Below are 13331 nucleotides of genomic sequence, written 5' to 3'. Positions count from 1 at the left end.
TGGTGAGTTCATTCTGGGAGCAAGGCATTTGAATGCAATCATATCATGGAGACACATGGAGAAGGCCAACAGAAGAAACAAGTCTGGGGAGCCGCACAAGTGGCCACAATCCTGCTCTGTCAGGGTCATTGAAGTTCAATGAAAATTACAGCTAAGCCCATGGTCTACCCAGAGCAATGGCCAACCTCCCTCAAGGGGAAGCAGCTACATTGACAAATTATCTGGGCAGACAAGTTCCCGAGAAATAAGAAATGCAGAAATAAGGTATGCAGATTTGCACAGTTTCTGATACATGCTAGGTTTCTAGGTTGAGACTTCGGTTGAATACATTGCTGGCTTGTCTGTTCGGCATTTCAAAATTATCCGGGAACATACATACATGTCTACACAGACTCGAATGCAGAATGTTTGGGTGTGCCAAGTAAGATGTACCCCTACTATGTACATCTTACGAGGGATGTGGGGGCATAGGTCAATGGATGCCACTGTGAAAAGTAGGGAAAAAGAAAGAGAAAGTTGGCCACATCTTAACTCAAGAGACAGAATGATGCATGCTTGGTTTTCCAATGGAGGGGTTACTTGAATTATAGGACAATTTAAGATCTTGCCTACTTGTGAGGATATGTGTCAAACATTGCTTTGATACGTGAACCCAGTGTGTACATGACGTATGTGTCCAAATGCCCAGAACAGGACTGGCCTCTTCAGTCCCAGACTATATCAGTAATACATTTTACCTTCCTCATCTAGGTACAGAAGAGACTTTCTTTTCCAGTTTCTCTACACCTCTTTTTCCTGTGTTCTCATATGGGCCAGGCAGGGGAGCAGTCTCCTAAAGCAACCAATGCCGCTAGGTAGGCCGTACCCCATCCTCAGCTTGATTTTCACATGTGACTCAAAAGTGCCTGAGACATGACTGAACTATCATGGAGTGGCTTTATCTAGAAGCCACATGGTTATCTAAACTGTAAAAACATTTTTCCTCACTTCATAAAAAAGATAGACAGGTACCATGGCTATCTATCTATCTATCTATCTATCTATCTATCTATCTATCTATCTATCATCTATCTATCATCTATTTATCTAACATCTATCTATCTGTTTGCATCAACATATGGGTAGATGAGAGGCTCTGTTCTTGGTTCGTGTATCAGTGCAGTAGCTGTTATGGTGAAATATGCACCAGAAGCCACATAGCCAAGTGGAGAATTGGGAACAGGTGATTGAGCAGGGGTTGCACACATCCCTTTTTACTTAGAGGTGCTAAGGGGTGTCTGTAGAGCAGCAGGATGTAAGAAGGCACTGTGAAGGATAATGGCTTTTAAGCAGGAGTGAATACACAAAGCTGTGCAATGGCAAACATAGGGGCCACCCAAATGAAAATATGAAACACGGGGAAAGCTCATCTTGAAAACAGCCAGGAGGTCTCTGGCCAAGGGAGAAGTTCACCGGCTCTTGGTTCATCTGTTTCTTTAGTTATATAAAAGTTGATTCATCTAAATTTGCAAAGTGGTCTAAAATTTTGTAGACAACACCTTGTGTGGTGTCCCAGAGTTTTGCCACCAGAGAGCAAGGATGTGTAGAATGTCCTGGATCTGGTGTATTTCTTAGCTTTCAAATACATGGAGCTCTTGTGGAGGATCCTAATCATACATCCTTCTAAGAACTCTAAACTCAGTGACAGAATGTGTGGTGTGGGCTGTGATTTCCCTCTTCAAAGATGTCTAGTGCAGATGAGTCCTCCTCGCCGGGATTCACATGATCACCTCACTGTTCAGCTCAGGCTTTGAGGGGGTTTTCTGAACAGAAAACATTCTTGATTGTCTCCAGACTCAATGGTGACTCCTAAAGCTTAGATATATTCCATAGGATAATCTCCTGAAAGCTGAGGCTGCCTTCAGAAAGATCTCTGTGTGAATGCCATTTCATTTTCAAGGGACTGTATAGTACTATAGATCTCTATTACGAACAAATTCTTCAGTCCCTTTTAAAAATGCCTGCTAATTTCTCCAGACCACAGGTGGGAACAAAAGCCAGCAGAAGCGCCTGAAGCAGCTCAGGGTGTTTTCACAGTGTGGGTTTTCAGAAGATGAGAGTGGGCATTCAAACTTCCAAATCCTGAGTCCACAAACCAAAAGGGGCTTGTTTGTTACAACACCACAACTCACACTCAATAAAAAGGCTGCAAACACCAGCCACGGCCAAGTCCGAGAGTTCTCTGGAAATGGAACAGAACTTCCTTATCTCAGGCTACAGAAAATGGAAGTGACATCTGGGTGTTTGAAGTCCAACACCATTTACTTAAAAAGACAAACGCAGGAGTCCACACCGCTACTGCTTGAACATGACACAAATGTTCTCGAACACCACCTTCAAATCCACAATGTTAACATATTTAGACAGGATGTTTGTGTTTTGAAATGGGGGTCCAGGAGTTCATGAAATCTGTGTCTGTCCACTCAGGGCTTCAGGACGAAGGCAGTGGTTCCCTCCCAGACTGTGGTTGTTTCTCTGTAGCTGCATGAATGTTTTTTGGGCTCTGGCTATCTCCTTGTCACTGAGAAGAGAGAGAAACTGGCAGCACAGAGTCACTTATGGTAGTTTCTGGGGTGTGGTTTTAGGTCTCTTTGGCATTCCTGGGACCACCAATGTGAAGATGCAGTTTTCCACTTGCCTGGACCCACAGAGGTTTCTAAGGGTTTCCTCACAATAGCCCCAGGAGCACTGGGGCCTCTATCAAGGACTGTGGAGAACATGGCAAGAGACTTCCCCTTCTCACTTCCCAAGAATCTTGGGTTGACCATTAGTACTTGTATCACTGGTTCACACTATGACAGATGAGGCAGAGATCATTTCAGCAGGTGGTCGTATGGTAGTTATAATCACCTGAGCGTCTTTCAGGAAGATACCAACTACCAATGTGATGCTCTTATTAAGATCCAACAAATTCATGTTGTTTTTCTCCTTGAATGCAGGACTGCTGAATGAATGGTCAGTGGTTCCCACCCTGAAATGACTCCACAAATCTCATTTATTTCTTTCTAGTTTTCCATCCTTATCACATGTGCTGACATCTCCCAGAGACACCTGTAATCAGACTCATACTTTGATAGCTCCAGGTGGATCCTTGTGTGTTCTTTCCTCTTCTCTGCCTTTCCTGTTGGGTCTCAGGCACTGTTGTGAGAAAAAGTTTTGGAGGATGGACAGCATGGGGTTGTCACCTGGGTACTGACACCTCCTGATGGGCGTCTGAGCTCTTTATGAAGGACAATCTGATTAGGAAGTGAAACCTGAGAGCTACCATTCAAAAGTAGACAAAATGCTCTGGAAGATTCTGTGGTTTTCTTTAAAATTCCCCTTCATCCTGGAGTCTGGTTTTGCTCACTCAAGTGATTGCATCATTAGAGTGTTATTTTGATCCTTCCTCCCAGAAGAGGCTTTTGTTTAAGAATCAGGGTTTATGTGATTGGACAGCTCTCCTGAAGCTCAGTAAATAATTCTGAATGTCTGGCATCTCCCGCAATCGCAGCTTTGGGGTCAAGGTTGGATTTTATAAATGAAATCAGAAGCTGGCATTGCCCACACGTGTTTTGAGGCTTCATAGATGAAGGGCGCTGAGGTGAATGGAATAATCACCATAGAATTGATCCAAAATGTAAGTGTTTTCAGAAACAGGGGGAAATATTAAACACCTTCTTAAATTTAACAATGATTTTCAGCTTTTCTAAAGAAATTAGAGGTCAAGCCTTGGACTTTCGGGACCCATAACATTCCTGGAACAGACATCTAAAAATGCACTTCTGATGACTGTGTATGTACCATATTCTTGAGGAACAGAGGCATGTCAGTCCATGTTAAACTTAGCTTCCAGACTAGGAAAACACAGCTCCACATATGGAAATGAGTGCCCCATATGCAAATGAAAGCATTTGTATTGAGGGAGCAAAGCAAGATTGAAGAATCCTTTTTGGGGGGAGCAGTTTCAGGTGAACCACTTTTGGGATGATGGTGGTGGAGGAGAGGGCTGGAATCCCATCATCACTGGTGACATCGCCCAGCCGCACATCCTGTGATTCATTGAGAGTGGAAACTGTCCTAGGCAACCATGTGGTTTTCCCATGGCAATCTCACCAGAGACCTATCCTCTAGGTGCTAAGAGTGGGTGATTCTTCACCAAAGGCACAGAAGTGGGTGGGACTCCATGTGGAGCATTCTTACAATAAAAAAAAAAAAAAATGTACTGCCAATAAGGAAGATGCCATTGACACATTTGTGTAATGTCTACTATAATATTCCACTCTGGGAAGTGTCACTGAGGGAAGAAGTGTCTTCTGCTGAGGACTTGGCTGAAAGAGCCTGAGCTATCTTGGTCTTTATGTGTTTCCTTCTTGCTGTAAGGGAAACATGACATTCCTTCCTGTTTGTGGAGGGCAGCAGTGTGTAATTAACAGACCCTAAGTCTTTCCCTTCCACTGCACAGAGGTCTCTGAATCAGTGTCAAGGGTACCAGCATCTTCTCTGGTCGGGAGAGAACCGGATGGCAGGGTAGGCACTAGGTGCAGGATAATGACCAATTCTGGCACAGTGAACTGATGACATGAAAAAACTGAATGCTTGACATATCTAACTTCTCACAGCAGCACCCTCTTTCCCCTACATGATGCTCACAGGGATTAAAAAAAAAAAGGATTTCGTCTTCTTACCACTTCATCAAGGAAAGGGGGTACTCATGTCTGTCTCTCTAACTTGAGCCCCCAATCTCTTCTATCCTACAGGGTTACTGACGTGTTCCTTCAGCATGAGGGTGTTGGGTTTCTCATGGGGATGCAGCTGGCCACAGCAGAGACCCAAAAAGAGAAGGGAGCCATGCAGGGAAATTACATGAGGACAGAGAGAATGCTCACCACACAATGAGAGAATGGAATTCCAAGCCCAAGTCCTTTCATCCGAGCCACTGTGACTAGCCCATGACCTCTTCTCTGTCCTATGACATTTTTTCTTTTTTGATATTTATGGCTGCCAGCCTTCCTCTTCTGCTTTGCACATTTACCTTGATGTATTTCTTATCTAAAGGGAAAAACCATCTGCAAGCCAAGAAGACCCGTTCTTAAAGGGGAACAACAGGGTAAGCAGGACAAAGGAGGGCAGAGCTGCTGGGTGCCCAAATAAATGGTTTCTTCCTAAAGCTGGTCTGATGACTGCATAAGTAGCCCAGCCTGCCCATAAGCCCTGACATAGTCCTCTAAGTGAGACCAAGGGAGAATTTCCCTCCATGCCTACTAGTTGACACAGGTGAGAAGTCTCTCTTATAGAGGGCAGGTACCCTTTGGAATTCGCCAAAGCAAACTCAGAACTCCATAAGCAAGGGATGAAAAATATGTTCTCCTTGGGTTATAACTGTTGTTTTTTTGAAAAATGTGTGTGAGAGTAGGGCATAGTGGTACACACTTAATCCTAGCACTTGGGAGGCAGAGGTAGGAGGATCACTGTGACTTTTGGGGCCAGCCTGGTCCACATAGTGAGTTTCAGGACAGCCAGGGCTACATAGTAAGGCTCTATCTCAAAAAAAAAAAAATCAAAAAACAAAACAAAACAAAACAAAAAAACCAAGAGAGAGAGAGAGAGAGAGAGAGAGAGAGAGAGAGAGAGAGAGAGAGAGAGAGAGAGAATGTGCACACAGCATGGAGGTCACAGAAAAACCTTGGGAACACCATCCATCTTATTTGAGATAGGGTCTCCATTGCCCTGGAGCTCATCAGTTAGGCTACACTGGTTAGCTTCCGAGCTTCCTACTGCCTCCGCCACTCTGGTGCTGGAATTACGGCCATGGGCATGGGCCACCACACCCAGCTTTGACCTGGTTTCTGGGGTTTGAACTCAGGTCCTAATGCTTGCAAGGCGAGCAGTTTACTAACTGAGCCAGTTCTCTGGAACCTGCTTCTTTGTTTAAGTGGGAACGGACTTCTGGGTTAAGATGCCAAAAAGTTGGGCTGTCCTCGGAGAAAAGGAGAGAGGAGAAAGCAGAGGCTCTCAGGCGACAAGATTCCTTTTCGCTGAGGGAATTCCAAGACAGACCTGAGTTAGGATGGCATTACCACACAGAAGTCTTCCAGTAGCACACAAGGAGGTGGGATGGCACATCTGCCGTGGGGGGAGAAAGCTGTGTCACCAATATGAAGGGATCTCTGAGGAACATGGGCCAAGGCAAAGCGGGGGGACGCTGAGCCTGACTAGACAAACAGGGCCCAGCCTCTAGGCAGAACCTGAGCTGGATGCCTGGTAGACACCTGGGTACCAGCTGTAAGGACTGTAGGGCAAACATCTGGGAAGGGGAAAAATCCAGCTTCTAATTCTTGTTTTAAAAAGTTATATGCCCTTTACTCTTAGGTCCCTGAGAAAGAGAAAATAATCCATACCTCTTTGCATTGTTAGAAGTGTAAAATGATGCAGTTAAAGCCTTAGGCAGAGTGCTTGGCACATCATAAATACTCAAAAATTAGAAGCCATTATTGTTAATAAATATAACATGTTCCATAGCTGTTTATTAACTTGGTGATGTTGCAGGGGACCAAAGATAGGAAGTAATGGCAAAACAGAAAGATTGGATACAAGGTAGTACCCTTTGCTTGAAAGTCCTTTGTCTCTCAAAAGCTAGGGCTTTCCTTGCCATTTCTATGAGACCCAAGAGGTCACTTTGTGTACTGAGAGGCACCTGGAATCTCGCTTATAAAAGCCATGTGCTTACCATCTGATCACAAGCCCTTTCTAAAAAAAAGAGGAAAGGGAAGAAGTTAAAACGCGTACACAAAGCAGTTGATTCAATAAAGAGCTTTTGGTGAGTGTTCATTCCAGGATAATAAACCAAGCGAAACGTCTGGCTGTGTTTAAAATCAACAAAGCCAGCAGGAAAGGCAGAGAGACGGCAAGAAGTGATCAGCTTGTTTTTAAAGCTGCCGACAGTGCTGCTTCAGCAGGGCCTGGTGCGGAGCAGCCCCCAGAGAGGAGACAGGAGACAGATGCACACAGGGTGGAAGCCTGGGGCAGGGGAAAGAGGAATGCAGATGTAGCCTAAGGACCCTGGAGAAGAGTTTTCACCAGGATTAGAGGCCGCTTCAGGAGCCTCAGATACTGCTAGGATCCACACAGTCATATAATCAAACTGCTAACGATGGCTACGTGTTTGGAGTATTCCACCCTGTGCCAAGCTCTTTACTTGCGATAGTCTCTCCATCCTACAGGTGAGGAAATTGAGATTCCAAGGAGGCAATGGCACATGCCCTCAGCTGCCATTTAACTCATTTCTGGGCAAAAAGCGATGTTGCCTTTAGCTCAGGAAGGGCTCACTAGCAAGACCTGCTAACCAGCTAGATGCCACGTGGGGAGTGGAAACTGGAAGGATGTGTGTTGAAAATGACAGATGGTGCGTTTAAACCCGACTGATGTCCAGGAGGAGCCAGTCATAATGTCATCAGATGAAAGGACTTTTGGCATGTATCTGCATGCAATGGAGGCCCAGACTGGCCCCGGAGTGTCTTGCAGAGCACTCAGAATGCCCTAGGACTTGTGCCATACCGATGGTACAGTGCTCGCCATTCCAGCCGGGGCTGCATTCACACTTGCCATCCCGGCAGGTCCCGTGCTCTGCACAGCGAGGGTGGCAGGCCCGTTGGTCGCACGCGGCCCCCATCCAGCCATCCTCACAGCGGCAGGTACCTCCTACGCAGACACCATGGCCACCACAGTCAGCAGCACAGATCTCTGTGGGCAGAGGGGTAGAGAGTGGGGCGGGGAGGGGGGAGAGAGAACAAAAACTCATTGAGCCGGTGGTTGCTGGGGACAAGGGTCACACTTGGCCACCTAGTTAGGTTCTGTGAGCGGTGGGCGATTCCAGAGGCTCGGTCGAGTAATCTCCATGGACAAGGACGGCGAAGAAGAAGCCTTCAGCAGAAGCCTGCCAGCACTAGCCTCTTCACTAGAAATGGGGGTGGGGGGGATTGTGTAGCTCCGCTCTGTTTGCTTTTCCCTTTGCCGGTCTGTCCCTGACTTTGTGCCTGACACTTCCAAAGGGAACCGGCCTTTTGAACAGATGTGAGAAAAAGTCAAATTTAATTAAAAACCAGTTATGTGTGAAAACAAAACAAAGTGAGGATGAGTCCCTGTCACCAAATGAAGTGCTTGTGGGCCTGGCAAGGACCTCATGAAGAGTTTCTCTACAGCCTGGACTCCAGTGGAGGGAGGGAGGGAGGGAGGGAGGGAGAGAGAGAGAGAGAGAGGGGGGTAGGGGGGTGGGTGGAGGGTGGTCCACTCGTGTGTTTTTCAGGGTTGTCCCAGATCTAGGTTTGTCCTGCGATGCTGGATTTAGTCTCTGTCCTTCAGCTTACGCTCCCCACAACTCCAGGCACCATTTAAATGAGCTTTCAGTTCCAAAGTAAACAGCTGGGGAGGGGACACTTCATGGCCAGAGTGGGGCTGCCTTGTCCTTCACAAAGGCTGGTCTGTGTGGGTGCAAAACACACAGGGCCCGATTCACAAGTCCCTTGGGCTCCAAGTCAGCAGCGGCTTCATGCTTACTGAAAAGCTGGGACCAACAGGCTTCTCAACTGCAACTGCTTTTTAGGAAACTTGTGTAGCACCCCCGCCCCCAGGATCTTCTCCAGGGCTCCAATGGAGGCCTAGACTTGATTGACTCATGCCTCATGGCACAACAGTCCTCCAATGTATATGAAAATCCCAACAATTTGAAATTTCTTTGCAGCTGGGTTAAGTGGCACATATGTCAAGCTGTCCCCACCCATTTCTCCCTTGTCAGAGGCACTGCTGGTCTAGAAGTTGCTAATAGTCTAGGCACTTTTACAAATGGAAAGGAAAGGGGCTGGGAGGAAGCTCAGTAAGAGTGTTTGCTGCGTAAGCAGAAGTCACCTGAGTTTGTAACCCCTGTACCACATAAAAGCTTGGCATGGCTACAAGTACTTGCAGCTTCAGGGTCTCTCAGCTAGCCAGCCTGGTTGAGCTTCAGGTTAGCTTCAGGTTTAGTGAGAGATGCTGTTCTCAGAGGAATATGGTAGAGGGTGATAGCACACACACACACACACACACACAGAGACACACACACACACAGACACACAGACAGACAGACAGACAGACACACACACAGAGAGACAGAGACACACACACAGGCACACACACACACACACACACACACACAGAGACACATACACACAGACACACAGACAGACAGACAGACAGACAGACACACAGAGAGACAGAGACACACACACAGGCACACACACACACACACACACACAGAGACACACACACACACACACACACACACACACACACACACAGACACACACACAGAGAGACAGAGACACACACACACAGGCACACACACACACACACACACACACACACACACACACACACAAACACTCACCCCATAAAGAAAATAAAATTGGATCTCAGTGGTTCTGACTTTTTTTTTCTACCAACCTAGATGACAATAGACACAGAGCTGGGAAATTTAAAAATGGCAAGAGTTGCCATTTATGTTGTGTTTCTACACAGATATCTCACCAAGCTGACACCTCAGAATGGAGATTGCGGGTCCATGTAGTATACATGGCATCTCTCAGCTGTCCAGGGACAGGAGCAGTTGTCCCGTGGAGCCAGGCACCAGGATCAGGCCAGGCCTGGGAGCTTCTGAGCTGTAGGACTGTCCTTTGGATCCACCGAGTCACAGTTTTTGGTTTGGAGAGTGTGGGCAGTGACGCCCTGCTCCAGGACAGCCCTCGGTTGCTCTCCAGATGATGGTGAGTGCTTAGGGAAGATCAAAGCACAGAGAGCCCAGGAACTCAAGATGGAGGTCAGGGCAGCTCACGTCCCGCTGGCCCCTCAGAGCCTTGTAAGATCCTGGCCTGCTTAGTCACTGATCTTGGGACCGGGGGTCCCTTAGCTTCTCTCTCTGGGTGCCAACTTCCTTTTCTACTTCTGGGGGAACCTGAAGATGTCTAAAATCCCCAAGACAGATCCTATGCTACAATACCCTCCGTGTTACACAGTACAACCAGCAGGTCCAAGGCTTGCTCAGGTCTCTCCTCCTCTAAGGAGTCTCCTGTAATTCACCAGTAGTTAGCCGCTTGCTTCTCCCCACCCCGTCCTACACTTTAAGGTGCTTCTCCGTGTTACAGTCAGATCTGCAGCAGCCCCGGGCTCAGGCCCCTTCCTCTGATCACCTCTGTTCCTGAATTGATACTTGTTAAATAACAGACAGATCAAGATGCCCCATGTGACAAGTGCCTGAGGGCAGAGAGTTCCTGTGTATGCCACTCAGCCTGGCTCAATGTCCTGCAAGCCTGTCTCTCGGCATCTCTGCAGGCTGAAGATGGAACTGTGGAACTCATGTCCCACATCCAGCAGCTCTCCAGGGTGGCATTCTCCTCAGACAACATCTTGGGCTTTCCCAAAGACAAAGAGCAACAAGCTTCAGACTCCAGATTCTTGTGGGTCATGGGTTGGGTCATATCTCTGACACTTCCATCTATTTGTGCACACTCAAAGGGCAGTGACCTCCTGGTGACTCTGGGGGCTGGCTGAGCACCCTGGGAGAGAAGAAGAACTCAGCATCTGTTCGGGTTTGCCCAGCACTTTTTCCAAGTGGCAGCTGATGGTGCGGAAGTAAACAGCACACAACACTTCTGTTCACTGAGGTGTGAACAGGGAGACTGTAAGCAGCTGAGACCAAAGCTGTGGGGTTTTAGGCAGCAGGGCAGAAAGAGGTAGAGAACAGAGAGCTTTGCCCTACACTTACCTACAGGCCTTCAAGTCTTAGCTAACAGCTGAGGTCATCCCTCCATCTTTGGTATCAAAGGAGCTTGGTCCTCACACCACTAACCCCTTGAATACCAACATCCATGGTTGCTCAAGTTCTTTAGACAAGAGTACATGTGTGTTTAATGGACATACAGCCTCCTCTATACTTTTAAATCATCTGTAGCTTAGTTTTCATGCCCAAACAACTGTGTTTACTATCTGTTGTAGGGAATGGTGGCAAGAAAAAGAAATCTATATTCAGTGTAGATGAAACTTTTGTTTCCAGTCTACAGTTGATCGAATCTCCAGATGCAGAAGTTATGGACACAGAATGTGGGCTTCTCCTCAGACTTATTAATTAGGCAGGGTTGATTGCCAGCCTGGTGACCTGCTCGGTTGCTCTGATCTTCCCTTCCTTCCTCTGTATAAGGAAAATGCTGAGAGCCACACTGCAGAGGCGACTTTGTGCCTAATTTAAGGGTCAGGGAATCCTACTGATTCACTTCTAGTGATTTCTCACACATGTTTACCCTGAGCTCTAACTGTGCCCAGTGCTGGAAATGCACAGGCCAGTGAGATACAATGTTTGCCCCAAGAGAGCATAGTCCACATAAAACACGAAGTGATACCGGCATTCTAAATAGTCAATACATGCATATGGCATATATATTTATATGTAGCCATTACGAATGCCTGGACCTTTTTGCTTGGCTACAATGGATTAATACCATGGATCTAAAGAGGAGACAGATCTGGGACTTACCCAATGGCTTTGTCACTTACTGACTGAACACATTGCACGGCATTGTACAATCCATTGAGCCTCACTTTGCACTTCTGTAAAATGGGGGAATAACACTCACTGCACTACTCTCGCTGGCCTGGTATTAGATCACATGAGGTAATGTGCGGGGAAAGATATTTTTAATTTAACACTCCTATCAAGGTTCACACCTGCTGAAGCACATTTCACATACAGTTTCTTACTAATTCTTACAATAATTTTGTGAGAACACCTTGTTACTGTCCTTCTTAGAGATGTGGCTTCTGAGAGCTACACAGTCCACAGACGCTTGATAAGGTCTTACAGGCGCCTCTTGCATTTTCCTTCTTTTGGCATCCTTCGAACAATGCAATCCAGCAAAGCAGACATTTCTTTAAAGGAAGCCTCAGAATAAGCAAGACACATACCCAGGAGAGCCCTTCCTCAAAGATCCAGCCGACCCTCTAACACATTCTGGCCCCATTGTTTTTTTTTTTTTTTAATTTGTTACATCAAATTCTAATCCTGGGAGCCCATGAGATGAAATGGGATCTTCCGGGCAGAGTTCCCAGGATGACATTGCATTTTGTTCTTTGCATGCAGAGTTTGATCACATCTAAGCACTCTACTTTCTTTCTGGTTTATGCTGGACATGTTCTCTCATTGTCTAAGGCTGCCTGGTGGCTGGGTCCCCCTCCACAGGCCCTTTACAAGCTGACTTGTGAGCTCTTGCACATTTTAATGGAAGGGGCCCAAACCGGGTGACCTTGATGTTTATGGGGTGCTAACTGATGGTAACACAGAAAAGCCTGTTTGACCTAGTGGAAGAGACCCGCAATGCATGATGGGAGGAGAAACCTGAGACTCTACCATTTGGCTTCAGATTGTAGTCTCTATTTTTCCCCTCAATACTTTGATTTATTATTTTTGCCTGTGAAATGAAAGGAGCTGTTTTATTTTTCCTTCTCAGATTCTGCCTTGACATTAAAGCAGATAAAACTTCACAGAATGCTTGGTGAGAACCAAACAGGACAAAGCTCTAGAATGTGCCTTGACGGCTCATATGCCACTTACATAACAGAAACAGTCTTCTCTGAAAGTGGGCCACAGCTCCTCTCTAAATCTCAGGTTTCCTTCTTTCTAAATGGGGTGGGGGGGCATCGGCCATTTTCAAGAGTGTTGTTGTTGCAGGGCTCATTCTTGCATGTGTAATTTCCTAAGGGCAAAAGTGACAATGGGCTTGAGAATCAAAACCTGACAAACCTTGCTTCCCTGTCTCCTAGGAGCTGTGCTCCAGCACAGCAGATGGACATAACCTAGGTCTGTCGGGTTAGATGAACTGGCATGCCCCAAAGTAAGAAGCCCAGCATAGAATCTATGCCTGGCAGTCAGAACATGACAAATTTCACATGTATGTTTTATTTAATTTTTAATGATAAAAAGGAAATAAGACATGGCAAATGTGGCAAAGCCAAAAGTCAGTGTGAACGCTGATGTTTGCCTCACACCTAACGGAAGAAAGCATTGGGCAATGGCTTCTTAACTCTCATGCAATCAGAAGCAGAGCTTTCTGTCTGAATGTGGAGGGCCCCAGGGTCTGGGAAGAAATCGTTTGTGACACACAAGCGATAGGGTAGACTTATTTTCAGATGGGAGTGCCGAACTTCCCAGCCATGGGCCCCTGGGAAAATTCCTTATCCTTTCTCAGCCATACTTCTAAACTTGATTTGTTGAACGATCAAAGAGATACAAT

General features: G+C 46.5%; 1 protein-coding gene across 5 annotated transcripts in view; it reads right to left on the bottom strand.

Moving 5' to 3' along the window:
• Positions 1 to 13331, bottom strand: part of Tenm4 (teneurin transmembrane protein 4) — a 761032-nt gene that overhangs the window by 106937 nt on the left and 640764 nt on the right. For all 5 annotated transcript variants that reach the window (XM_036186680.1, XM_036186679.1, XM_036186681.1 and 2 more), the window contains one exon: positions 7576 to 7761. In XM_036186680.1, coding sequence (XP_036042573.1) covers positions 7576 to 7761 — 186 coding nt within the window. The remainder of the gene's footprint in view (positions 1 to 7575; positions 7762 to 13331) is intronic.

Source organism: Onychomys torridus, chromosome 1 (genome assembly GCF_903995425.1).
Source record: "Onychomys torridus chromosome 1, mOncTor1.1, whole genome shotgun sequence".
NCBI classification, from domain to species: domain Eukaryota; kingdom Metazoa; phylum Chordata; class Mammalia; order Rodentia; family Cricetidae; genus Onychomys; species Onychomys torridus.
Note: the sequence above shows the minus strand (reverse complement) of the source record. Positions and strands in the feature narration are given on the sequence as shown.